General features: G+C 49.5%; 1 protein-coding gene across 1 annotated transcript in view; it reads right to left on the reverse strand.

The window, feature by feature from the left end:
- Positions 1-27,536, reverse strand: part of LOC139262948 (15-hydroxyprostaglandin dehydrogenase [NAD(+)]-like) — a 168,460-nt gene that overhangs the window by 13,234 nt on the left and 127,690 nt on the right. Inside the window, exon 5 of the mRNA XM_070878303.1 lies at positions 3,272-3,348. Coding sequence (XP_070734404.1) covers positions 3,272-3,348 — 77 coding nt within the window. The remainder of the gene's footprint in view (positions 1-3,271; positions 3,349-27,536) is intronic.

The following is a 27,536-nucleotide window of genomic DNA, read 5'->3' on the forward strand; positions in this document are numbered from 1 at the left end:
TCTTTCCGCTGCCTGTGCTTGATTTCTGCATGCTCTAGGCGATGAGACTCGAGGTGCTCAGCGCCTTCCCGGATGCACTTCCTCCACTGAGGGCAGTCTTTGGCCAGGGACTCGGTGGGGATGTTGCACTTTATCAGGGAGGCTTTGAGGGTGTCCTTGTAACGTTTCCTCTGCCCATTTGCCGTGAAGGAGTTTCGAGCAGAGCGCTTGCTTTGGGAGTCTCATGTCTGGCATGCGGATGCAGCCTGCACCAATGTTCCCGCTAAGCTCCGTGGCCGCCCAGTCATCAGCGCAGGCCGCTCACTAGCGTTTACATTGTAAATACTGCACATGCGCAGAAATTGGGATTGGGGAGGCAGGTAGCGCAGGAAGCAGTGCAGCTTACAGGGGACATTAGCCAGCACTGAACGATATTTCTGTAATGAGCTTATGAAAGAATTCTGCCCATTTGCATTGCTTATAGGCAGCAAAAGCAGCAGAGAGAAAGGTCGTGACGTGACCCCTGGAGGATTCTGCCCCTCCCTGCCCAGTCAAACTGTTTCTATTGAAATTGCTTTTGGCTCACAGCTTTACGTCATTGATCCAGTCTGTTTCAGTCGAAGATCTAACGTGAGTTAATAAATCCAACACTTCATCGCGTCCCGTATTCTGCAATCATTCATTGGATATTAACAAGCAGATCTCCCGATGGGTACGTGCGCTCGCTCATGTGACTTTGAGCGGTACCGAACACAAAGGTCCCAGGTTTAACCTTTGACCTGTGCTAAGGCAGCTGACCTCAGCAGCAGGAGTGCTGTAATCGGCCTCGGGTGCTCGTGATCGCTATTGGCCAGCTTCAGCTGGAAAATGCCCGCACGCACTTGCACGTTAGGTGCCGACAATATTGGTCTCAGCTGTAATGCTCCCCCTGCAGTCAAATGACCTCCCGACACCCACTGTCTGGGCTCCCACTTGGCTTGTTGAAGGAGGGACCATGAGGTTATCCATAGAACTGCGCACCAACCCAGGTCAGTACCATTACAGGCAGAAAAGAAATAAAGGAATATTTATACGCGCATGATTTAATTTTTTAAATATGTTGCTGGCTTTAGGGGTCATTTGAAGAACAGCACCTCATCTTTCGATTGGGCACTTTACAGCCTTCTGGACTCAACAGCGAGCTCAACAATTTCAGACTGTAACCTCTGCCCACATTCTTTTGCACAGCAGCGGCTGATGATTCTGCCATTCCCGTTTGCACCTCCTCCAGGCCCATCTTTTGTTTCTTTACTTGTTCCATTACCACCTCCTGCTGCCTTGTACTATCATACTTTTTGTCTCTTTAATCTCTCCTGCCTTCCACCCTATCACAGACCTTCCCTTTTGTCCTTTCCTCTCCTTGCTTAAAGCCCATTGGGCTGGATTTTCGGTCTTCTGCACCCACCCCACCCCCCCCGCCCCCGTTAATGCCCCGGAGGGCGGTAAGCACTTCCGGGCGGGCGACCAGCCTCCAGCGCCCTGCCGGGCCAATCAGTGGCGATTTCGAGGGGGCGCGGAGCATTACTGCCCGGAAGAGGCGAGCCGGTGTGCAATGCCCCTGGTTGCAACACCAGCTCGATATTTGGTTGGCGTCTGCTCCGTAGAGTGCCCTGGTGGGGCTGCCTGTGGAAGCAGGCGTTCCGAGCTGTAGCGGCTGCAGTGAGGTATGTAATGTCGACCTGAGCTAAATGTGATTGTTTGTTATTTAGTTATTTTTGAGAGTTATTTTGTGGTGGCGTCAGTGAGGCATTGCGAACGGTTATGTTGTTTTTCCAGATTTTTTTTTTTCTCGGGGCGCTCCGAGACCGGCTGTTTACCTCGGGATTTTCATTTGCTCAGCCGGCCGAGCGCCCTCAGAGAGGTGTGGAACGCCTCCCTCTGCGCTCCAGGGCCCAGCTGCTGAATTTTGCGGCTGGAGACGCAAACCATTTGCCGCCGCAAAATTTACCGCTTCACCCGGGTTAACGCCGCAACAGAGACGCGACCGAATTTCCACCCCATTATACCTCTAACTTTCCCCAGGTCTGACGGAAGGTCACCGACCAGAAACGTTAAATCTGTTTCTCTCTCCACAGATGCTGCCTGACCCGCTGAGTATTTCCGGCATGCTCTGTTTTTATTTATGATTTTCAACATCCGCAGTATTTTGCTTTTGGGTTGATTATAGTTAATATGCTGAGCAATGAAGTATATAAAATGGGGTATAGTTTGTCCATTAGTTGCCATTTTGTTTCAATATTATGGTTGGTTGCTAAATTCTGTACAGTGGTAGTGAATGGGAGGTGCTCAGTATATTCGGCTTTACCTAGATCATGTATGAGTTTATAGATTAAATTCACTAATCCTATGCTTCCAGTCGGGTGCCAGACTTTAAAGGTGGGCAGTCTGTAGTCAGGGCTACACAAAAACAGGTTGTCCCTTCGCGCACGTTGCCTTACATGAAGGTGACTCTGTATGCATGACACTCAAAGTCTCTTTTGTATTCTTTATACCACGGACAATCTTTCCCTTGTCTATCAATCCTTGGATGACAGAAACAAGATAATGAGATCTAGATCTTCAATGCAGGGTTTTTTTTTGAGTGATTGACCTCAAGGGAAAGGTTTGTTTGAGAAAGGAATTACCACTGTAATGGGATTTTGGGGGACATTGCAGCCAAATCCATCATCTTTTATTGGTATCTGGCAGGTGGATTGTTGCTGGTAACTTTTGCCCTACTCATTACTTTTTCCAAGGATGCTACCAGAATTGAGGGATTATAACTGTCAGGAAAGAGTGAATAGGCTTCAGTTCTGAAGGCTGAGGGGCGACTTAATAGAGGCTTTAGAGGGTAGACATAGAGAAGACGTTTCCTCTTGCGGGGAAGTCCAAAACTAGGGATCATGAATAATAAATCAAATAGGGAATTCAGGAGAAACTTCTTGACCCAGGCAATGGTTAGAATGTGGAACAGGGAGTAGTTGAGGCGAATAGCATAGATGCATTTAAGAGGAAGCTAGATATATACATAAGTGAGAAAGGAATTTGATATGCTGAGAGGGTTAAATGAAGTAGGGTGGAAGGAGGCTCGTGTCGAGCATAAACACCGGCACAGACCAGTTGGGCCGAATGGCCTGTTTCTGCGCTGTACATTCCAAGTAATTCCATGTATTTATCGCTGTTGAGGTAAATGTTGCTCCACAAGCTACTGTAGAATATGATGAGCTGCCCTGACAGTATCAGATGATCAACTGCTATTGTTTACAATACTTACAGCAAGAGATCTGGTGAAACCAAGTACCCCATGCTTTGAAGCTGTGTATACTGGAGCATGTGCTGCTGGTAAGAAACCTGAATAAATTAAACAAATCACAGGGTAAGTTAACAGGAATTTACCATCTACAGTACCTTCAGTTCCGTATAACCTGTCACAGTACTAGCAACTGCAGTTACCGTGTATATTAATTCATGATTCAATAATGGTAACGGAGAAAAGAACAGGACTGAGGATTGTTAAATCACCAGGGCCTGATGGTTTCCACATTGCCGAATTAAAAGAATGTGAGGAAATTGCAGAAGCGTAAACTATAATCTCTCCAAGAGCTCTCGTAATTCGAGAATTGTGCCATTAGATTGGAAATTTTCTATCGTCACTCCAGTTAAGAAGGGTAGGAGAAAGAAACCAGGTAACTACAGGCCTGTCAGGTTGACGTCCGGAAGGCATTCGATACGGTTCCACACAAGAGATTATTAGCAAAACACGAGAGTGCGTGGAATTGGAGGTAATCTTTTAACTTGGTTTGGAACTTGGTTCAGAAGTAGGAGTCAAAGGGCTGGAATTTTGGTTCTGCTCATTTCGGGGCGGTAATGGCGGCGGGGCGGTAAAGTTTGCGCCCGGTAACAGTTTGCGCCTCAGTCAGCAAAATTCATCAGCTGGGCCCTGAGTGTGGGGTTACACACCTCTCTTAGGGCACTAGGCCGGCTGAGCAAGCGAAAATCCCGAGGTAAACAGCCTGCCTCGGAGCGCTCTAAGAGAGGCCTGAGCGGGAAAACTCCCCCACACCAGAAACATTCCCAATAAATAACTGACGCCACCACAACATAAAGGGCAAAAAAATTCAAATAAAAAACTATCGCACTTACCTTGAGGTGGACAGTACTTATCCCACTGCAGCCGCTACAGCTCGGACCACCAGCTTTCACAGGCGGTCCCAGCATGCTGCTCGACGGAGTGTTACGGATCGGGCAGCAGCCAACAATCGCGACCAGGGGCCTTGCACACCGGCTCTCCTCTTCCGGGCGGTAATGCTCCGTGCCCTGCCGAAACCGGCACCAAAAGTCCTGGCGGGGCACTGAAAGCTGGCCACCCGCCTGGAAGTGCTTACCGCCGCCATTGCCACCCCTCTGGGGCTAACAGGAGGGAGCAGAAGACCGAAAATCCAGCCCTATAGCGTGGGAATAAAGGATAGGAAATCTGATTGGTGGATGTGACAAGTGGTGTTCCTGGGGATTTATTCTGGGGCCTGTGTTTTTTTCACCCTATTATTAAAGACTTGGATGAAAGAGTAGAGAGTTTCATATCGAAGTTTGCAGATGACACAAAGTTAGGGGGGGAAAGTAAGATGGGAGCAGAATCGTCTAATTTATTCGAATATTAGCGCTGGGTCAATTTTCTCCCAGTCACTAACAGATCTATGCTTGCATTCCTTTGAGTATAGAAAGTTAAGGGGTATTCTTATTGAGGTGTTTAAACTGATTAAAGGAGGGTAGATAGAGAGAAATTCTTTCCTCTGGATCCACAATCTTGAAATTAGAGCTAGGTTGTTCAGGGGTGATGTCAGGAAGCACCTCTTCACACAAAGGGTCGTGGAAATCTGGAGCTCTCTCCCCCCAAAAGCTGCTGAGGTTGGGGGTTCAATTGAAAATGTCAAAACTGAGAATGATAGACAAGCGTATTAAGGGTTATGGAGCCAAGGTGGGTAGATGGAGTTAAGATACAGATCAGCCATGATCTAATTCAATGGCAGAACGGGCTCGAGGGACTGAATTGTTTGAAGGAGCTGAAATAGGGTAATGTTTGAGTGGGAGTCTTCTTCAAAGCAGATTACACTCACAGCATTGACAGACCTGCTGTGTATTTCCAGAATGTTCCTTTAAAAAAAAATGATTATTAGATATCCAGCATTCAAGCTAAAGTTAATTTTCATGTTATGATTCTTGATTGGAATTGAGATTTCAGGAAGTTTTGCTTGAACTGTATACAACACTAGTTAGACCACAGCTGGAGTACTGTGTGCAGTTCTGGTCACCGCATTACAGGAAAGATGTGATTGCACTAGAGAGGGTACAGAGGAGATTTACAAGGATGTTGCCTGGACTGGAGAATGTTAGCTACGGGAGAATATTAGATAGGTTGGGGTTGTTTTCTTTGCAATAGAGGAGGCTGAGGGAAGACCTAATTGAGGTGTACAAAATTATGAGGGACCTGGATAGAGTGAATAGGAAGGACCTGCTTACATTAGCCGAGGAGTCAACAACCAAGGCGCATGGATTTAAAATAGTTGGTGGAAGGATTAGAGGGGAGATGAGGAAAACAAATTTAACCCAGAGGGTAGAGTGGGTCTGGAACTCACTGCCTGAAAGCATGATAGAGGCAGAAATCCTCATCACATTTAAAAAGTACTTGGATTTGCACTTAAAGAGCCCTGCACTACAGGGCTATGGACCTAGTGCTGGAAGGTGGGATTAGGCTGAGTACACCTTTTCGACCGGATCAGACATGATGGGCCGAATGACCTCCTTCGAGTGGTAATTTTTCTATAACTCTATGATTTGCGGCACACAATAAGTGGCTATTCGGCCCATTGTGTCTGTGCTGTCTCTTTGCTAGAGCAACACAATACTAACCCCATTGCCCTGTTCTCTTTCCATGGCCCTGCATCTTCCTCGTAGAACCACTGGCGTTTACAGCATAGAAGGAGGCCATTCAGCCAATCAATTAGTCTGAATATGACAAATGACCGAGGATGGCTGAATCAGGATGAAATGACCATGCAAGTTAAGCGAAGCTCCCATGACTACTTTGTACATGTTTAATTATTGAACAAGATGTGTCACTTCCATGAACTTGCCGGCTTGTACATAAGAACATAACATAAGAACATAAGAAATAGGAGTAGGCCATACTGCCCCTCGAGCCTGCTCTGCCATTTAATACAATCATGGATGATCCAATCATGGACTCAGGTCCAGTTCCCCGCCTGCTCCCCATAAACCCTTATTCCCTTATCGGTTAAGAAACTGTCTATTTCTGTCTTAAATTTATTCAATAATCCAGCTTCCACAGCTCTCTGAGGCAGCGAATTCCACAGATTTACAACCCTTTGAGAGAAGAAATTCCTCCTCCTCGCAGTTTTAAATGGGCGACCCCTTATTCTAAGATTATGCCCCCTAGTTCTAGTCTCCCCTATCAATGGAAACATCCTCTCTGCATCCACCTTACCAAGCCCCCTCATAATCTTATATGTTTCGATAAGATCACCTCTCAGTCTTCTGAATTCCAATGAATCGAAGCCCAACCTACTCAACCTTTCCTCATAAATAAATCCCCTCATCTCCGGAATCAACCTAGTGAAGCTTCTCTGAATTGCCTCCAAAGCAAGTATATCCTTTCTTGAATATGTAAACCAATACTGTTGCAGTATTCCAGGTGTGGCCTCAGCAATACCCTGTATAACTGTAGCAAGACTTCCCTGCTTTTATACTCCATCCCCTTTGCAAAAAAGGCCAAGATTCCATTGGCCTTCCCCACCACTCCTGAGCATGTATCCCTCCATAGCCTCACCCCTCCCTATCTCTGTAACCTCCTCCAGCCCTACAACTTTCCGAGATATCTCCAGTCCTCCAATTCTGGCCTCTTGCTCAACCCCAATTTTAATCGCTCCACCATTGGCAGCTGAACTTCAGCTGTCAAGGCCCCACCCTTTTGAATTCTCTTCTTAAACCTCTCCACCTCTCTTTTCTCCTTTAAGAAGCTCCTTAAAACCTACCTCTTTGACCAAGGTTTTGGTCATCTGCCATAATATAATGATCCTTTGAAATGCCTTGAGATGTTTTACTATGTTAAAGGCGATATATAAATGCAATTTGTTGTTGTTGCTGTTGTATCCCACAAAATTAATGAACACTGCCTGCGAACACCTCATACTGCAGCTATTTTGCCATCGGCTATTTCTAGCTGGATAAATAAATCCTAAAGGGAATGTATGAACAGAGAGACCTGGGGGGGTATGTGGCACAAATCATTGAAGGTGGCAGGGCAGGTTGAGAAAGCAGTTAAAGAAAGCATACAGGATCCTGGGCTTTACAAATAGAGGCAGGGGGCTAGAAATTTGGTTCTCGGTGACACTTGTATTTTTTTTGCCAAAATTACCGTTATCGCAACGCTATGGCTATAAGGCCGTAAATTTGTGCAGCGGTAAAAATCGGCATTGCACGAGGATTTGCGGCACACACCACGATCCTCACCAACTGTAGTCAGAGGCTGATACCGCTGCAAGTTGGGCCTAGGGAGGGCGAAAAAAAACACCAAAAAATAAATAGGAAAAAAGGAAAAAAAAACTTCACAAAACATTTACAAGACACTTATCTAGCGAATCGCTGCAAAAGAATTAAAAAATAAAGACTTTAACTTCCATTTTTGGCAGGTCTTCATACTTACCGCTGATCCAAGGGCTGCAACGCAGCTTTTTCCTCGACAATTTTTTTTCGTCCTAAATACTGGTTCGCTCAGAGCCAAATTTTTGTCGAAAGCGATATTTCGAGTCTTGCACAGCGGCGCTCCTCTCTCCAGCGGTATTTGAAAAGCGCCACCGCAAAACGTCTCCGAGTTTCCCGCCGACCAAAAAAGGTGAAATAGCATCAAAAACCCGGTCACAAAATCACCAAATTTCTAGCCCAAAGAGCACAAAAGCAAGGAAGTTACGATGAACCTTTACAAAACACTGGTTCGGCTTTATCTGGAGTATTGTGTCCAATTCTAGGCACTGCACCTTAGGAAGGATGTGAAGGCCTTCGAGAGGGTGCAGAAAAGATTTACGAGAATGATTCCAGGGATGAGGGACTTCAGTTAGGTGGATAGACTGGGGAAGCTGGGGTTGTTCTCCTTAGAGCAGAGAAGGTTGAGAGATTTGATAGACGCGTTCAAAATCATGGGGGATCTGGACAGAGTAGATGGAGAGAAACTGTTTCCATTGGCGGAAGGGCCAAGGACACGGGTTTAAGGTGATTGGCAAAAGATACAAAGGCGATGCGAGGGAAAACTTTTTTACGCAGTGCGTGGTTAGGATCTGGAATGCACTGCCTGAAAGGGTGGTGGAGGCAGACTCAATCGTGGCTTTCAAGAGGGAATTGGATAAGTACCTGAAGGAAAAATGTTTGTCGGGTTACGGGGAAAATGCAGGGGTGTGGGATTAGCTGAAGTACACTTGCAGAGAGCCAGCATGGGCTTGACAGGCCGAATGGCTTCCTTCTGTGCTGTAACCATTCTATGATTCGAAAGAATCAAGCTTGACGATAAGATCTCTCAAAATGAGTAAGCCACATTAAATGAAACACTTCTCTCACAGCCTGTAATCTTGTTCTAATTCAAATGTGCAATTAGGGCAGGCACTTGCTTGAATTAGTATTATCTGTTCATTACTGTTACGATGCTGAGAGGTGCTGTTTCAATATTTACTCTGTGTACTCGTGTGCATGATGAGAAATATATTTCCTTCAAGATGCTCTCCAAATTGAGTTATCTCTCTCACGATCTTGGTATTCACTCTACTTCTCCAGCCTTGCGATACTTAAAATTGCAACATCGCCATCCGACTCCCACCTCCGCTCCAATATCCCACTCATTAAAAACGGGAGACACCCCCTCAGCAGGGTAGGTGGAGAATTGACGTTAGGAGGGACAGCTGGCTGGAAGAACGGGGAATAACAGATGGCAAACGACCTGGGTGAAATCAGAAAGAACAAAAACAACTTGCATTTATATAGCGCCTTTGACGTAGTAAAATGGGATAACACCTTCTGTAAGGCTTCACTCCGCTTCTCCTTGCTGCTCTGCTGCCTCCTCCACCTCTGCAGGATGCTGCTGTCCAACATCTGGCTCCTTCCTAAAGTGCGGAGCCCAGAATTGGACGCAATACTCCAGTAAAGGCCAAACCAGTGCTTTGTAAAGGTTCATCATAACTTCGCTGCTTCTATGCCTCTACTTATGAATCCCGTGAGATAACAAGAGTATTATCAAACAAAATTTGACGCTCAGCCACCTTAGGCAATATTAGAGCAGGGAACCAAAACCTTGGTCAAAGAGGTAGGTTTTAAGGAGGGTCTTAAAGGAGGAGAGGTGGAGAGGTGAAGGTTTAGGGAGGAAATGCTAGAGCCTATGGCCTAGGTAACAGATAGAAAATGTATTTATAGATGACAGGTGAGAATGTCGGCAGATAGTAGTTGACTCTTGTGTTATACAGTGGCATTTTGAGGTCTATTATACATGGGTTGACTTATGGTCACCGGAATGTGGGAAGGGAGGACCTTGAGACAATCACTATCACTAGGGGGGTAGTGCTGGACAGGCTAATGGGACTCAAAGTAGACAAGTCCCCTGGTCCTGATGAAATGCATCCCAGGGTAATAAAAGAGATGGCGGAAGTTATAGCAGAGGCATTCGTTATAATCTAGCAAAATTCTCTGGACTCTGGGGAGATACCAGCGGATTGGAAAGCAGCTAATGTAACGCCTCTGTTTAAAAAAGGGGGCAGACAAAAGGCAGGTAACTATAGGCTGGTTAGTTTAACATCTGTAGCGGGGAAAATGCTTGAAACTATCATTAAGGAAGAAATAGCGGGACATCTAGATAGGAATAGTGCAATCAAGCAGACGCAGCATGGATTCATGAAGGGGAAATCGTGTTTAACTAATTTACTGGAATTCTTTGAGGATATAACGAGCATGGTGGATAGAGGATGTGGTGTATTTAGATTTCCAAAAGGCATTCGATAAGGTGCCACACAAAAGGTTACTGCAGAAGATAGAGATACGCGGAGTCAGAGGAAATGTATTAGCATGGATTGAGAATTGGCTGGCGAACAGAAAGCAGAGAGTCGGGATAAATGGGTTCTTTTCAGGTTGGAAATTGGTGGTTAGTGGTGTGTCACAGGGATCGGTGCTGGGACCACAACTGTTTACAATATACATAGATGACCTGGAAGAGGGGACAGAATGTAGTGTAACAAAATCTGCAGATGACACAAAGATTAGTGGGAAAGCGGGTTGTGTAGAGGACACAGAGAGGCTGCAAAGAGATTTAGATAGATTAAGCGAATGGGCTAAGGTTTGGCCGATGGAATACAATGTCGGAAAGTGTGAGGTCATCCACCTTGGGAAAAAAAGCAGTAAAAGGGAATATTATTTGAATGGGGAGAAATTACAACATGCTGAGGTGCAGAGGGACCTGGGTATCCTTGTGCATGAAACTCGTTTTGGAGTTTATCTGCAAAACATAAAACATTAATCCGTGCCACCCGACCTGGATGACACACCAGACATTTACAAGGCCCTTTTTTTTTTCTTTTTTGTGTTTTTTTGTGTGTTTTTCTTTTTTTTTGTTTTTTTTTTGGGCACTAAAATCAAATTTTTTCCCCAGTGCTCCCAAAAAAAGGGAAGGGGGACACTAAAAGCACCGGCAATTAAAACAAATTAAACTTTAAAACGTAAAATCAAATTAAAATTTGGTTGCCGGGCGTGATGATGCACTCCAGTCCCTCCGGTGCCCACCTCTCGCGGAAGGCCGCGAGCGTACCGGTGGACACCGCGTGCTCCATCTCCAAGGACACCCTGGACCGGATGTAAGAGCGGAAGAGAGGCAGGCAGTCAGGTTGAATGATCCCCTCGACCGCCCGCTGCCTGGACCGGCTGATAGCACCCTTGGCCGTGGCCAGGAGCAGTCCTACGAGGAGGCCCTTGGACCTACCCGCTCCCCTCCGCACAGGGTGCCCAAAGATCAGAAGAGTGGGACTGAAGTGCAGCCAGAATTTCAGGAGCAGCCCCTTTAGATAATGAAACAGGGGCTGCAACCTCGTGCACTCAATAAAAACATGGAACACGGACTCCTCCAGACCGCAGAAAATGCAGGCGGCCTGGGAGTCCGTGAACCGGCTTAAAAATTTGTTGCATGGCACTGCTCTGTGCACCACCCTCCAGGCCAAGTCCCCGATGAATAGTGGGAGGACTCCCGCATAGAGTGCCCTCCATCGGGGACCCCCGCCTCCTCCGAACGGCAAGATGATACGCCATGGCGTGTCCGGACGGCCGGCGAGGATGGCAAAGTTGAGAGTGTGCAGGAGCAGCCCGTACAGGAAACCCCTCCGCGCGGAACTGAAAGGCACGGAGGGGATTTCCCCGAGGCGGCTCAAGTTGTGAGGCGCTGGCCCCCGAGGGAGGTTCCGGGGTTTGGCGCCGATGAGGAATTCCGTCCGGACGGGGGTCAGTTCGGACGGGATCTCCCCATGTGCTTGAGCCTCCTTGATGCACCTAACAGAGTCAGGGCCCAAAGCTGTTTTTAGCGACTCGATGGCTTCGGCCGCGTGGCGGACGATGGCTGAATTTAGGCGCCGCGCCAGCGTGCCTGGCGCCATCCAGCCCGCTCCTCCGCCATCGAGCAGGTCCCTGACCCTGGTCACCTCACCAGCCACAGCCCTCTCTTCCGACCGCCACATAAAACCTCGGTCGTGGAGGTACGGATTCCCGAGCAGCGGCTCCTGCAGGACAGCCGCCACTCCAGCCGGCGGAGAGCTACGCTTGGTGGAGACTTTGTTCCAGACCCTGATGAGTTCCTTGTAAAAGACAGGCAGCTCCCGGAGGGCGGTCCTGACACCCGCCAAGTTCACAAACAGGAGCTGCGTGTCGTAATTGAGGTCGCGCTGCTGGCGGAAGAAATACGTCGCCAGAGCACACCACCTAGGAGGGGGCTCGACGTAAAGGTATCTCTGCAGGGTCTGAAGACGGAAAGTCGCGAGCTGGGCGCTGACGCACACCAACGACTGACCGCCCTCCTCAAGCGGGAGACTCAAGACCGCAGCAGAGACCCAGTGCTTCCTGTTGTTCCAGAAGAAGTCCACCAGCTTCTTCTGTATCTTGGCGACAAACGCAGGGGGAGGGGTCAAAGTGACCAGCCGGTACCACAACATTGCGGCCACCAGCTGGTTTATGACTAGCGCTCGACCCCTGTAGGACAGCACTCGGAGCAGTCCTGTCCAGCGCCCTAGGCGAGTGGCGACCTTGGCCTCCAGCTCTTGCCAGTTCGCCAGCCAGGCTTCCTCGTCGGGGCTAGATAGAGGAGATGGGTCGTGCTCCAGGCAAAAGGCCTGAGCTCCTCCGGCAGGGAGTCCACCCGCCACTGACCCACCAGGAGTCCGGAACATTTCTCCCAGTTGATCCTGGCGGAGGACGCGGCCGAGTAAATCTCCTGGCACTCACGCATCCTCCGCAGGTCAGCGGGATCCTCTACCGCGAGGAGCACGTCATCGGCGTAAGCCGAGAGGACGACCTCCACGCCCGGCCCTTGCAGAGCCAATCCCGTCAACCTCGTCCGCAGGAGGCGCAGGAAAGGCTCCACGCAGACGGCATATAACTGGCCGGACATGGGGCATCCCTGGCGCACCCCTCTCCTAAAGCGAAGGGGCGCCGTCAAGGACCCGTTAACCTTAATCAGACACTCCGCGGCGGCGTACAAAAGTCGGATCCGGGCGACGAAATGCGTCCCGAACCCGAAAGCGTGCAGAGTTCCGAGCAGATAGTCGTGATCCACCCTGTCGAACGCCTTCTCTTGGTCGAGGGATAGGAAGGCGACCGACAGACCAGCCTCCTGGGAACAATGGATGAGGTCCCGGACCAGATGGATGTTATCGTGGATTGTCCGGCCCGGGACCGTGTAGGACTGGTCGGGGTGGATCATGTGGTCCAGCACGGCACCAAGGCGAGCAGACATCGCCCTGGCGAAGATTTTGTAGTCCGTGCTGAGGAGGGAGACTGGGCGCTAGTTCTTAAGGAGGCGGAGATCGCCCTTCTTAGGCAGCAGGACGATGACTGCCCTGCGCCAAGAGAGGGGCATCTCCCCGGTCGCCAGACTTTCCCCCAGGACCCGCGCGTAGTCGCTCCCCAGGACGTCCCAGAACGCCCTGTGGAACTCCACGGTCAGCCCGTCCAGCCCCGGGGATTTTCCCCTCGAGAGCCGGTTGAGGGCACCGGTCAGCTCCGCCAGGCTTAGCGGAGCTTCCAGATTTTCGGCGCCCTCCGGGCTGACCTTCGGCAGGTCCTCCCACAAAACTCTACGCGCTTCTCGCTGGACGGATCCGGAGAGAACAGAACCCCGTAATATTCACGGACCCTGTTGTTGACGCCCTCCGGATCCGAGACGAGAGAGCCGTCGTCGGCCAGCAGCATCAAGAGCTGCTTATGGACACTCTGCCTTTTTTCCAGCGAGTAGAAGAAGGGGGAGCCGCGGTCCAGATCCCGCAGGAACCGGATCCGCGACCTCACGAACGCGCCTCGGGACCCGACGAGCTGCAGGTCCTTCAGCGCGGCCTTCTTCGCTTCGTACACCGTCCGCAGGGCCGGGTCCTCGACGACTTGACCGAGACGGGATTCCAGGTCGAGCACCTCTTTTTCTAGGCGCCCGACCCTGGCCGCCCACCTCTTGCTCGACCCCCTCGCGTACGCTTGACAGAAGACGCGGACGTGAGCCTTGCCCACGTCCCACCATAGCCTCAAGGAGGGGAAGCCCCCCTGCTTCCTTCTCCAGTCGGCCCAGAATCGACGGAACGAGTCCTGGAACCGCTCATCCTCCAGCAGCCGGTTGTTAAAGTGCCAGTACGCGGACCCCGTCCTCGCGCGGAGCGAAGCGAGCTCCGCCCACACCAGGTGGTGGTCCGAACACGGCACCGGCTGCATGGAGGCCGCCGGGACGCAGGAAACGTACGCCCGAGACACGTAAAGGCGGTCGACTCTGGACCATCCTACTCCAGGCCTCACCCAAGTAAAGGCGCTGGAGTCGGGGTGGAGATTTCGCCAGACGTCCTCCAAGTCGAAGGACCCGACCAGGTCCCTCAACTTCTCCATCGCCGTCATGCTCTGCGGGGCACCGGAGCAGTCCTTCACCTCGAGGGTGCAGTTAAAATCCCCCCCGAGGACAATGCAGTCGCCGACGTCGACGGAGCCAAGAAGAGCGGACACTTCTTCGAAGAAGCGCACTTGCTGCGGGCCGGGCTGAGGGGCGTACACATTCACGAGATGGAGCAGCACATCCCCCAGGCGAACCGTTACGTGCAGCAAGCGGCCTGGCACTGGCTACTCGACCCCCAAGATCTCCGGCTGAAAATGCGGGCCCAGCAGGATGGCCACCCCACTAGAAGTGGCGGTGAGGTGGCTCATGCGGACCTCTCCTTGCCATTCCAGGAGCCATGTGGCTTCGTCTCCCGGAACGGTGTGGGTTTCTTGCAGGAAGCACACCGCATATTTCCCCTCCAGCAGGAGCGAAAAATTGTCAAATCTATGATGTGCCCCTCTGCCGCCGTTGATGTTGAGGCTGGCTATGGTTATCTTCATGACTAAAGCATAGTGCAACCTCTACCTTAACCTATTGCGGGGGAGGGAGCGGAGTCTTTTGTTGACCTCCACTCCTTCAGCAGCCCAGCGAGGAACTTTTTGAGCCGGCGCAGCTCAAGGCCTTGCGCTCTTGATAAGGGCCCGCCCGCGGCCATGGTTTTAGCGGCGACGCGGACGGAAGCGATGAGCAGCCCCAGCTCGGACCATCTTTCCCGGGCCAGATGGGCTCGGTTGCGGCGACCCTGGCTCTCGACCAAAAAGTCCCGGAGTTCCTCTATGGGAATGAGGGGGGACTCAGCGGCGGGCACGAGGAGATCCACCGCCTCACTGGCGATGGGCTCGAGATCTTCACCCGCGTCCCCCACCGAGTCCCCGTCCTCCTCCGGCAGAGGAGTCCCCACTGGGCTCTTTTAAAAGTGGTGTTGGGTCAGGAAGCGACAGCGGAAGGGGTTCCTCCTCCGCCCCAGGAACCGGGGAACAAGGAGAGACCCGGCCATAGAAAATCCCCAGGCCCTCCAAGCGCTCCAGCTCCAAAGTAGGGGGCGAGGGTGGGTGTTCCTCCCCCTCCCCGCCGCCACCCCCCGGCCCAGCGTGTACAGATTCATTAAAAGTGCTAATACTTTGTGTTTCTGCTGAGTCGAGCAAATCCCGGGGGAAGTTGGATATTGGCTGGGCGGGCTCAGGTTCGGCCTTTTCGGCCCCGCCCGCCTCAGTCCCCGGGACGCTCGACCCGGCGGCTACGCATTCTTCCGCTGGCCCCACGCCCCCCACGACAGGCAGATCTTTCACGCCATCCCCGGGAGGCAGCGGCTGGGCAGCCTCGACTGCCTCACCCTCCCCGGGGACAGATTCCTCGTGCCTACGGCGCAGTTTGGGGGCGCCGGTGGGGGACACGGGACACGCGGCGGGCACCGACTTCTCCGCGGACGGATGTTGTTCCCCCCCGCCTCATTGGAGCAGCGCCTCCTTTTTTTCCTGGGGGGGCACGGAGACAGGGAGACACCCGTGTCTGCCGGGGCTTCCCGGTCCACTCCCCCCTTTTCCTTATCTTGCCCGCGCCTGAACCCCTCTGCGGTATTAGTCAAGGGCTCGGGCACGGGCTCAGGGCACCCCGCGCTGACGGGGTTGGGCCGAGCGCGGTGAACAGCTTGTCTGGCGCACTAAGGGGACCCGCCTCTAGGTGTTTCGCCTTCTTCTGCGCCTTCTTTCCGGCCGGACGCTCTACCTCCCCCCCGCCGGAGGCCGTGAAAACAAAGGCCCCCGACGATGCCCACGCACCCACAGCTCCCGACACGCGGACGCTACTAGGGGGAGGGGTGGCGGCGGCGCCAGCCTTGGCCGCCCTCGGTGGTTTAGCGGCTTTGGAGGCGGGGCAGTTCTTGCGAACGTGCCCCACCTCCCTGCAGGCATGGCACCGCACGCTGTCCGACGTCCAGAAGACGCGGTAGGCAGTCCCCTCGTGTACCACATTAAAATTGCCCTCTGTCGTCTCTTCCCGCGCCAGCCGGACAAAGAGCTGGCGGCGGAAGGAGAACACATGGCGCAGGCTGTTCTCCCTGAGGCCAAGCGGTATGGGGTTGATCCCCGACCTTACCTCCCCCAGTTGGTGTAGGTGAGGGAGGAGGAGCTCAGTGGGAACAAAGGGCGGGACGTTTGATAGAATGACCCTCTGCGCGGTGGCCTCGAGAGGGTCCACCGGCAGTAACGCCCCGCCCACCGTGAGCCCCTTTTCAATGGCCAGGGACACCGCCCGCTCCGACCCCAGGAAAAACACGGCCTTCCCAGACATCTTGGAGGCTGCGACAATGGCCGAGGGGCCGACTACCCCAGCCATCGCCCGCACGCACTCTTCAATGCTCATTGTGGGGTGAGTGTAGTTCTTGACCCCGTGTTTCTTAGTTATAAGTCTGAATGGTGGCAGGGCAGCAGGTGGCGCAGGAGGTGCCGTGGATGTGGATGCCGCCTGCGCATAAGTCCTAGCTGGCCCTGCCATCGGCGTAGATGGGGTCGCCATCACGGGGTCCCTTTAAGGGCTACACCCACCCCAAAGTCACAGGCCTTAATGGTCTTTAAATGGCCTCGTTTAATAGACTGAGCAGAGGAGCTCTTAACGAGGCACACCTTTTCCCTCGTTGACAATTGGGGAGGGGCCTTGCTCCCTCTGCTCAGTTGTCTTAATTGTTTTATATTTTTCCAATCAATTTGGGAGGAAAGGGCTCTCAGAGAGAGAGGGGAGAAACAGAGAGTAACAGAGAAAGAGAGAAGAGGGGAGGTGGGAAGGGGGGAAACTGCGAGGGCAGGTCTCCCCTCGCAGCTGTGGGTGGGTGCAATCCCCAGATGGCAAACAAAAATTGTCTTTGGGGTGGTCTTCGGGTGAGGGGAGAAGATGTCTTCACCTGGTGCAGCTGGAGCCACACAGGCACACACTCCCAACGATGTTAATTAGGGTGGATTAATTGTTTCTTCAGCCTGGTAGCTCCAGCTATCCCAGGCTAGGCAATGGGGGAGGGGCGCTTCAAAGGTGTGTGGGGCCTCGTTGTAAGCAAGGCCCCCACACACACTTCCACACACACACACCCCCCGCGATGTTCCGGCCCCCGACTGGTCTTCTTTCCTCCCCCCACCGATACAGCAAAATCTTTTAGGGACTGCACCAATACACCCACCTGTAGAATGGTAGAGTCTCCCTCCTTCCACACTGGATGTTGTTGTTGGTCTTTCCCCCTCTCTCCAACTCTTTGTAGAAATGGTGAAGTTGTTAAAGTTTTCTGCTTTTTCCTCCTCTCCCTCTGGGTGAAAGTTGGTGGTGAAGCCCCTTCCTTCCTTCCTTCTCTTCCTGGGCTGATTCACAGGACCAGCCAGGAGCAAAAGCAGCAGCTCCTTCTCTCACTGCTCACAGCTCCAACTGTTTAGGCCACGCCTCCACTGCTCCACAATTGGCCCAGGTGCAGCAGGTAATCAGGAAGGCGAATGGAATGTTGGCCTTCATTGCGAGAGGGATGGAGTACAAAAGCAGGGAGGTCCTGCTGCAACTATACAGGGTATTGGTGAGGCCGCACCTGGAGTACTGCGTGCAGTTTTGGTCACCTTACTTAAGGAAGGATATACTAGCTGTGGAGGGGGTACAGAGGCAATTCACTAGGCTGATTCCGGAGATGAGGGGGTTACCTTATGATGATAGATTGAGTAGACTGGGTCTTTACTCATTGGAGTTCAGAAGGATGAGGGGTGATCTTATAGAAACATTTAAAATCATGAAAGGGATAGACAAGATAGAGGCAGAGAGGTTGTTTCCACTGGTCGGGGAGACTAGAACTAGGGGACTAAAATACGGGGGAGCCAATTTAAAACCGAGTTGAGAAGGAATTTCTTCTCCCAGAGGGTTGTGAATCTGTGGAATTCTCGGCCCAAGGAAGCAGTTGAGGCTAGCTCATTGAATGTATTCAAGTCACAGATTGATAGATTTTTAACCAATTAGGGAATTAAGGGTTACGGGGAGAGGGCGGTTAAGTGGAGCTGAGTCCACGGCCAGATCAGCCATGATCTTATTGAATGGCGGAGCAGGCTCGAGGGGCTAGATGGCCTACTCCTGTTCCTAATTCTTATGTTCTTATGTTCTTATGTTCTTATATGTGAGTATATACAGTAAGTGATCCTATAATTCCATCATTTTTACCAATAGCTCTAAAGTGAAATTGGTACGCAGAACCCAGTGACTCCAGGGACTGTTTCTGATGTTATTTTGCTTTCTAAAATGTTTATCAATTTTTCAGTTCAATTTTGTATTTCAGCCCCCCTTGAGACAAAAGGCAACATTCCATTAGCCTATTTGATTACTCCTCCACAGCTCCAAACTCTCACCATTAAGAAATGCAAAAGCATTTTGACAGGGTACTTGTGGGACCTTCGGCAAAAGTCGTGAGTGATGCATGGTCTGTGCCTGGAGATCCGCAGGGTACATGCAAGCCCTCCTTCTGCAGGAATACTCCACCCATCTGCCTGCAGAAGACCCCCTTCCCAATTCCACTCAGCCACAGGGAGCCCAAGACCAACCAGTGATGAAAGAAGCTTTATCATTGTTCTATCTCTCTCATCACTGGACAAACTCCTGAACCCTTGCTTCCTGCCTGACCCAATTGGGACCCTGACTCTATCAATGAATGTTTTTGACTGTTATTCGTTGGGCATCGCTCCTATCCCTCATTGCCCTTGAGAGGATGGTGATGAGCTGCCTTCTTGAACAGGGCAGTTAAGAGTCAATCACATTGCTGTGGGATTGAAGTCAGACCAGGGAAGGACAGCAGGACAGTAGATTTCCTTCCCTAAATGGCATTAGTGAATCAGTTGGGTTTTTAATAACAATCCAGCAGTTTTTTTTATTCCAGATTTATTTAATTAAGTGAATTTAAATTCCCCAGCTGCCGTGGTGGGATTTGAACATGTCTTTGGATCATTAGTCTTGGCTTCGAGATAACTAGTCCAGTAACAAACCACTATGCTACCATACCCTCTGACAGAGCTATCCAATGTACAGAGGTATTTGCAAATACTGTGCAAATTGTACTGTAGCATGCACTCTGAATTGTGACTCAGAATGTATGCAATTCCTTTATTTTTGTCTGTTTCTTCAATTTCTTTATAAAAAAGAATCGTGCTATCAGTACCAACTCCACAGACAATGGAGCAGTCCATGCCCGCATGCAGCAAGATCTGGACAGCATTCAGACTTAGGCTGATAAGTAGCAAGTTACATTTGCGTCACATAAGTGCCAGGCGACCATTGCCAACAAGCGAGAGCCTAACCACCTCCCCCTGATATTCAACAGCATTACCATCGCCGAATCCCCCAAAATCAACATCCTGGGGAGGGGGGGCGTTCACCATTGACCAGAATCTTAACTGGACCAACAACTTAAACACTGTAGCAACAAGAGCAGGTCAGAGGCTGGGTATTCTGTGGTGAGTGTCTCGCCTCCTGACTCCCCAAAGCTTTTCCACCATCTACAAGGCACAAGTCAGGAGTGTGATGGAATACTCTCCACTTGCCTGGATGAGTGCAGCTCCAACAACATTCAAGAAGCTCGACACCAACCGGGACAAAGCAACCCGCTTGATCGATACTCCATCCACCACCTTCAACATGCACACTTGGAAATATATCGCCGTTCCTTCATCGTCACTGGGTCAAAATCATGGAACTCCCTCCCTAACAGCACTGTGGGAGTACCTTCGCCACACGGACTGCAGCGGTTCAAGAAGGCGGCTCACCACCACCTTCTCATGGGCAATTAGGGATGGGCAATAAATGCTGGCCTTGCCAGCGACGCCCACATCCCAGGAACAAATTTTTTTAAAAGCTGATTAAAAATCAGTACCGGTTTACCTCTTTCACAAAAGAAAGAATAAAGAACTTGCATTTATATAGCGCCTGTCATGACCTCAGGAGGTGCCAAAGCGCTTTGCAGCCAATGAAGTACTTTTGAAAGTGCCGTTACTGTTGTAATGCAGGGAATTGCATTAAGTAGTATGCAAGAAATACAGAGTAAGCAGTTCTTTGCTCAGTTACTTAGCTTACGGCCTCCTATCACCGTGCTCAAACAGTGCAGCCTGACTGCGTGACTCCGGTAGTCCTTCTAATAAAAACGTCAAAGTTGCTTGGGTCTTGTTAATAAACATCAGGATTTATGAAATATTTATATTCCGAGTAGCCGCACTGTGTGCCAAGATTGGATTGTTATCTATCGCGTGAGCTGGCCAGTTTTGCTCGCACCTCCATCTTTTCCCATTCCAGCAGCCTAAACAATAGTCTTGCAATAAAAAAAACACATGGAAAAATTCCCATTTTATTATTATTGGACAAGACGCGAGCTGCACAAAGACCCCTGGGACCTGTTGCCCTCCCACCTGCCTGCGACGCACACTACAGGATGTGGAAAAGCTGACTACTCCAAAAATACAGAACACGCAACTGGAAAATATCCTGACTGAACAGCCATTGCTTCAACGTGACTGAATAAGTTGGATTCCTTCATATTACATCATATTTCAGGATTTTTTACGTGTTTTTTTTCCCACAATTCATAAGAAGATAAGAAATAGGAGCAGGAATAGGTCATTCGGCCCATCGAGCCTGCTCCGCCATTCAATAAGATCATGGCTGATCTGATTCAGTTTGCTGAGCCAATGGCCTCTCATGCAAAAGAAGCAGCGTGAGTGCAACAGGAGGCGAACTTGTCCCGATTTAGGCTGCCGCTGCACTCAGTATTTCCTCAGATTAGAACGAGAGAGAGGCTGGTGCCTGTGGACCTACAAAGTGCCAGGCGAAGCTCAATTACAACGCACTCGCGGCTTCCTTTTTAATCGGCGCTCCTCACCGTCTCCGGCCGATGCGTTCTATCCGGTTTCAATAACACGAGGGCGATCCGCGCTGCACGTGACAGGGAATGCCACCGTAAGTAACTTGGAGTTATGGACGGGGCTCTCCACGGAGCTGCTGCCACTCCGCCGCCGTAACTTCACCGGGGCCGGGGTGGAAATTTACGCCGCACTCCGGGGGAATGCTCGGCCGTTTGGTTCCTGCCCCGCTCTCCGCTTTAATAACCAGAAACAAAATTGTTTGTTCCACTGGCCGAAGGCGTCGCCATTACACAACTTCACAGCTTTGCATTCCTCCAAATCTGGCCTCTTGTGTCACTTCCATCGCCTCTCCACTGGCGGCCGTCCCTTCAGCCGCCTGGGCCCGAAGTTCTGGAATTCCCTCCCTATATCTCTCCTCCTCTCCACCTCTCTCAACTCCTAAGATGCTCCTTAAAACCTCCCTCTTTGATCAAGCTTTTCGACACCTGCCCTAATATCTCTTTACGTGGCTCGGTGTCAATTTTTCTCTGATTACGCTTCTGTGAAGTGCTTTGGGATGATAAAGGGCCTATATGAATGCAAGTTGTTAATGTTAAAGCAATGAAATAGTAAGGCTTCAAAAATTTAATTGAGTTATCATAAAGAAAAGAAAAGAAAGACTGAATTTATATAGCATCGATCACTGGATGTCTCAAAGCACTTCACAGACAATTAAGGAGTGTATTTACTGTTGTAATGTAGGAAACGGCACAAACAATTTGCACACAACAAGCTCCCACAAATAGCAATATGATAATGACCAGGTAAACTGTATTATGTTTATTGAGGGATAAATATTGCTCAGGACATCGGGGCTAACTCTCCTGCTCTTCTTCAAAATAGTGCCATGGGATCTTTTACATCCACTTGAGAGAGTAAACGGGGCCTCGGTGTAATGTCACATCTGAAAGACGGCACCATCAACAGTGCAGCACTCCCTCAGCACTGCACTGGAGTGTCAGCCGAGAGTTTTTGTGCTTAAGTCTCTGGAATGGGTCTTGAACCCACAACCTTCTGACTCAAAGGCAAGAGTGCTACCCACTGAGCCACAGCTGACACTGCAACATAGCCGACAGGGACCACACAATCGTCTGGATTTTGCGGTCGGCAGTGTACATGGGGATTATGCAGCCAGCATCCGAACGGAATACGAACTGACCTGATGGGGTCCCTCCTTTGAGAACTCACTGGGAGATGCTGCGTAGTAGAGGGCAGCGCAGTGGCCCACGGATCCCAGGGGCCGCAGCGTGTGCAGAAACGTACCTGGGATTATGTGGGCCGGTGCGCCAATCTACAAACAGAAGAGGTTTCTCATTATTTATGACATCGAAGTTTATGCACATTAAATCCTGGAAGGCTCTCGTAATGAAGGTTGCTTTTTTTTAAGCTTATGAGCCACATGGATGCAAAAAACTCCCCCTCAATATAGCAACTGCTTCCTCCAAACTTTTCCTAGGCAATAAATACTTTCATGGACAAAATCTTAAAATGCTTCCTTTTCCGGCCTCGTATAGTTTTAGAATTACTTGGATTTGTCAGAGGGTATCCCCATACATAGAAACATAGAAAATAGTGCAGGAGCAGGCCATTCGGCCCTTCGAGCCTGCACCACCATTCAATATGATCATGGTTGATCATGCAACTTCAGTATCCCATTCCTGCTTTCTCTCCATACCTGCTGATCCCTTGAGCCGTAAGGGCCACATCTAACTCCTTTTTGAATATATCTAACGAACTGGCCTCAACAACTTTCTGTGGTAGAGAATTCCACAGGTTCACAATTCTCTGGATGAAAAAGTTTCTCCTCATCTCGGTCCTAGATGTCTTACCCCTTATCCTGAGACTGTGACCCCTGGTTCTGGACTTCCCCAACATCGGGAACATTCTTCCTGCATCTAACCTGACCAATCCCATCAGAATTCTGAGATCCCCTCTCATTCTTCTGTAAGCCTAGTCGATCTAGTCTTTCTTCATTTGTCAGTTCTGCCATCCCGGGAATCAGTCTGGTAAACCTTTGCTGCACTCCCTCAATAGCAAGAATGTCCTTCCTCAGATTAGGAGACCAAAACTGAACACAATACTCAAGGTGTGGTCTCACCAAGGCCCTGTACAACTGCAGCAAGACCTCCTTGCTCCTATACTCAAATTCCCTCGCTATGAAGGCCAGCATGCCATTTGGTTTCTTTACTGCCTGCTGTACCTGCATGCCTACCTTCAATGACTGATGTACCATGACACCCAGGTCTCGTTGCACCTCCCCTTTTACTAATCGGTCACCATTCAGATAATAATCTGCCTTCCTGTTTTTGGCACCAAAGTGGATAACCTCACACTTATCCACATTATACTGCATCTGCTATACATTTGCCTACTCACCTAACCTTTCCAAGTCCTCCTGCAGCCTCCTAGCACCCTCCTCGCAGCAAGCACTGCCACCCAGCTTAGTGTTGTCTGCAAACTTGGAGATATTACACTCAATTCCTTCGTCTAAATCATTAATGTATATTGTAAATAGCTGGGGTCCCAGCACTAAACCTTGCGGCAACCCCACTAGTCACTGCCTGCCATTCTGAAAAGGACCCGTTTATTCCCACTCTTTGCTTCCTGTCTGCCAACCAGTTCTCTATCCACGTCAATACATTACCCCCAATACCATGTGCTTTAATTTTGCACACTAATCTCTTGAGTGGGACCTTGTCAAAAGCCTTTTGAAAGTCCAAATACACCACATCCACTGGTTCTCCCTTATCCACTCTACTAGTTACATCCTCAAAAAACTCTAGAAGATTTGTCAAGCATGATTCCCCTTTCATAAATTCATGCTGACTTGGACCGATCCTGTCACTGCTTTCCAAATGCACTGCTATTACATCTTTAATAATTGAGATGAGGAGAAACTTCTTCACTCAGAGAGTTGTTAACCTGTGGAATTCCCTACTGCAGAGACTTGTTGATGCCAGTTGATTGGATATATTCAAGAGGGAGTTAGATATGGCCCTTACGGCTAAAGGGATCAAGAGGTCTGGAGAGAAAGCGGGAAAGGGGTACTGAGGTGAATGATCAGCCATGATCTTATTGAATGGTGGTGCAGGCTCGAAGGGCCGAATGGCTTACTCCTCCACCTATTTTCTATGTTACTATGTTTCTATGTGCAATTGTTGTAGTTCATCCATGTGATATTTAAATGTCTGCCATTGCCTAACCACTGTCAACCCTTTAAGTATCATTCTCCAGTCTATCCTACTCAATTCACGTCTCATACCGTCAAAGTTTCCTTTCTTTAAGTTCAGGACCCTAATCTCTGACTTAACTGTGCCACTCTCCATCTTAATGAAGAATTCTACCATATTATGGTCACTCTTCCCCAAGGGGCCCAGCATGACCAGATTGCTAATTAATCCTCTCTCATTACACAAGACCCAGTTTAGGATGGCCTGCTCTCTAGTTTTTCTTTGACATGCCTGCATGCCAACTTTCAATGACTGATGTACAGGTCCTGCACTTGTTTGCACCTGCTGTAAAATTTTCAGATGTAATTGCTGGGCAATCAGCAAACTCTGCACCAGCAATTGGGATTTCCAAGGCTATATGGATCATCTGTTGAATTGAAAATTGACATATAGGCCAGACCGGGTAAAGGCAGCAGATTTCCTTCCCTATTGGACATTAGTGAACCAGATGGGTTTTTACAACAATTTGGTAGTTTCAGGGTCACCATTACTGATATTGGTTTATTTATTCCAGATTTATTTAATTAACAATTTAAATTCCCCAGTTGCCGTGGTGGGATTTGAACTCATGTCTCTGGATCATTAGTTTAGGCCTTTGGATTACTAGTCCAGTAACATGACCACTATGCTATCGCACCCTCAATATATATATTTATTATATATATTCTTAGAAAAAGTTGGAGAATCACATGTGTCTGCCATTTGCTTGGGGAATCAGTGATGAAGGGCTATTGATTTAATATTAAAATCATCGCTCTGAGAACGAGGAGAGAAGTTGACAAGAAATATACTTACAGAGAGTTGTTGCGAGTGTGGAGCACTGCATGAACCCTCCCCCTTCCCGCCACTACTCTTCAGCTCTGTTTGCACGGAGCGGGCTGGCTTAATCATCATCATCATAGGCAGTCCATCGGAATCAAGGAAGACTTGCTTCCACTCTAAAAATGAGTCCTTGGGTGGCTCCAATACGAGAACCACAGTCCCTGTCACAGGTGGGACAGATAGTCGTTGACGATAAGGGAGGGTGGGACAGGTTTGCCATATGCTCCTTCCGCTGCCTGTGCTTGATTTCTGCATGCTCTCAGCAATGAGACTCGAGGTGCTCAGCGCCCTCTCGGATGCACTTCCTCCACTTTAGGGCAGTCTTTGGCCAGGATCTCCCAGGTGTCAGTGGGGATGTTGCACTTTATCAGGGATGCTTTGAAGGTGTCCTTGCAACGTTTCCTCGGCTCACCTTTGGCTCGTTTGCCGTGAAGGAGTTCCGAGTAGAGCGCTTGCTTTGGGAGTCTCGTGTCTGACATGCGAACAATGTGTCCTGCCCAGCGGAGTTGATCAAGTGTGGTCAGCGCTTCAATGCTGGGGATGTTGGCCTGGTTGAGGACGCTAACGTTGGTGCGTCTGTCCTCCCAGGTGATTTGCAGGATCTTGCGGAGACATCATTGGTAGTATTTCTCCAGCAACTTGAGGTGAGTACTGTACATGGTCCATGTCTCTGAGCCATACAGGAGGGCAGGTTTTCCTACAGCCATGTAGACCATGAGCTTGGTGGCAGATTTGAGGGCCTGGTCTTCGAACATTCTTTTCCTCAGATGGCCGAAGGCTGCACTGGCACACTGGAGGTGGTGTTGAATCTCGTCATCAATGTCTGCTCTTGTTGATAAGAGACTCCCAAGGTATGGGAAATGGTCTACGTTGTCCAGGGCCGCGCCACGGATCCTGATGACTGGAGGGCAGTGCTGTGCGGCGGGGACAGGCTGGTGGATGTTTAGTGTAAGGCCCATGCTTTCGTATGCCTCAGTGAATATGTTGACTATAACTTGGAGTTCAGCCTCTGTATGTGCGCAGACACAGGCGTCGTCCGCGTACTGTAGCTCGATGTCAGAGGTTAGAGTAGTCTTGGACCTGGCCTGGAGATTTTCGAATGTTGAGCAGCTTCCCATTGGTTCTGTAGTTTAGTTCCACTCCAGAGTGATGTGTGTTGACTTTGAGATGTAGCATTGCAGCGAGGAAGATTGAGAAGAGGGTTGGGGCGATGACCTGCTTGACACCGGTCCAGGTGTGGATTGGGTCTGTAATGGATCCATTGGTAAGGATCACGGCCTGTATGTAGTCATGGAGCTAGGTTAAAATTTGGTCTTAGAAGACTAAATGGACGAGGAATTTACCAGCCAGGCTAGCAGCAAATCGATTTCTTGGGGTACATGTTATTACAGCATTCTCTGAAATAATATAGCGCTGTGCACTATGGCTGGGAGTTTAAAAATACAAATGAAACAGCATAAAAATTGAATTAGAAAAACAATACCAGTAAGGCTAACAATAGGGCGTGCAACCACTTTTAATGGAAAACGTAAAACATGTATTTGGTTGTTTTTGCCTCTATTGTGGAGGGAAAATAGTGCATTATGTCAACTTCAGCATACTGTGCACAGTTTATATTCCAGTGTGCTGCTTAACTTCATTTAGTGTTTGGCAAAATTAGGGTACAGAAAAAAAGAAGGGAAGTTTATATAATGCATTTTCAATTATCGAGGCGCTTGGGCTAAAAATATAAATAGGAGTCACGGATCACAACAGCTGTGCAAATGTGTAGGAAAATAATCAACCCACCCTGCGGAGATCATTCTCCAGAGCTCTGATATCAATCTATTTTTGAATATATGAAAAGTCAGAGGAACATAACATTTTGGAATACAGTATACGAGTAATTTGAGACGTGACGTGGTGAGGAACCGGTGACTTGCACATCCCTAATTTTCTTTGCCCCATCGTTGTTGGCTGTGCCTTCAGCTGCCGAGGCCTTAAGATCTGAAATTCCCTCCTCTAACCCTCTCTGCCTCTCTCCCTCTCTCTCCTCCTTTAAGACACTCCTTAACATCTACCTGGTCAAGCTATTGGTCAATTATCCTAATATCTCCTAATGCGGCCTTATCAAATTTTGCCTGATAGTGCTTCTGTGTAGCACCTTGGGACGTTTTATTATGTTAAAGGTGCTCCATAAATGCAAATTGTTGTTGGCTTTGGACCTATGGTCCCCAAAACTCTCCACCATTGGGGGTTTTCCTTGTCTCAGGTCTGGGTCTTTTGTAGACAAATTGATAGAGATTGATTGCCAAGATTAGTCAACAATTCCATTATCGTATCCTGCGACTGTCAGGATGATAGAAGATGAACTAGATGGACCTTGGTCGTTTTTCACCGAGCAACTTATATGATTCCCACGTCAGAGTCTGATGCTACATACATGCGTCACTCAGA

This window comes from Pristiophorus japonicus, chromosome 1, assembly GCF_044704955.1.
Source record: "Pristiophorus japonicus isolate sPriJap1 chromosome 1, sPriJap1.hap1, whole genome shotgun sequence".
Lineage (NCBI taxonomy): Eukaryota > Metazoa > Chordata > Chondrichthyes > Pristiophoridae > Pristiophorus > Pristiophorus japonicus.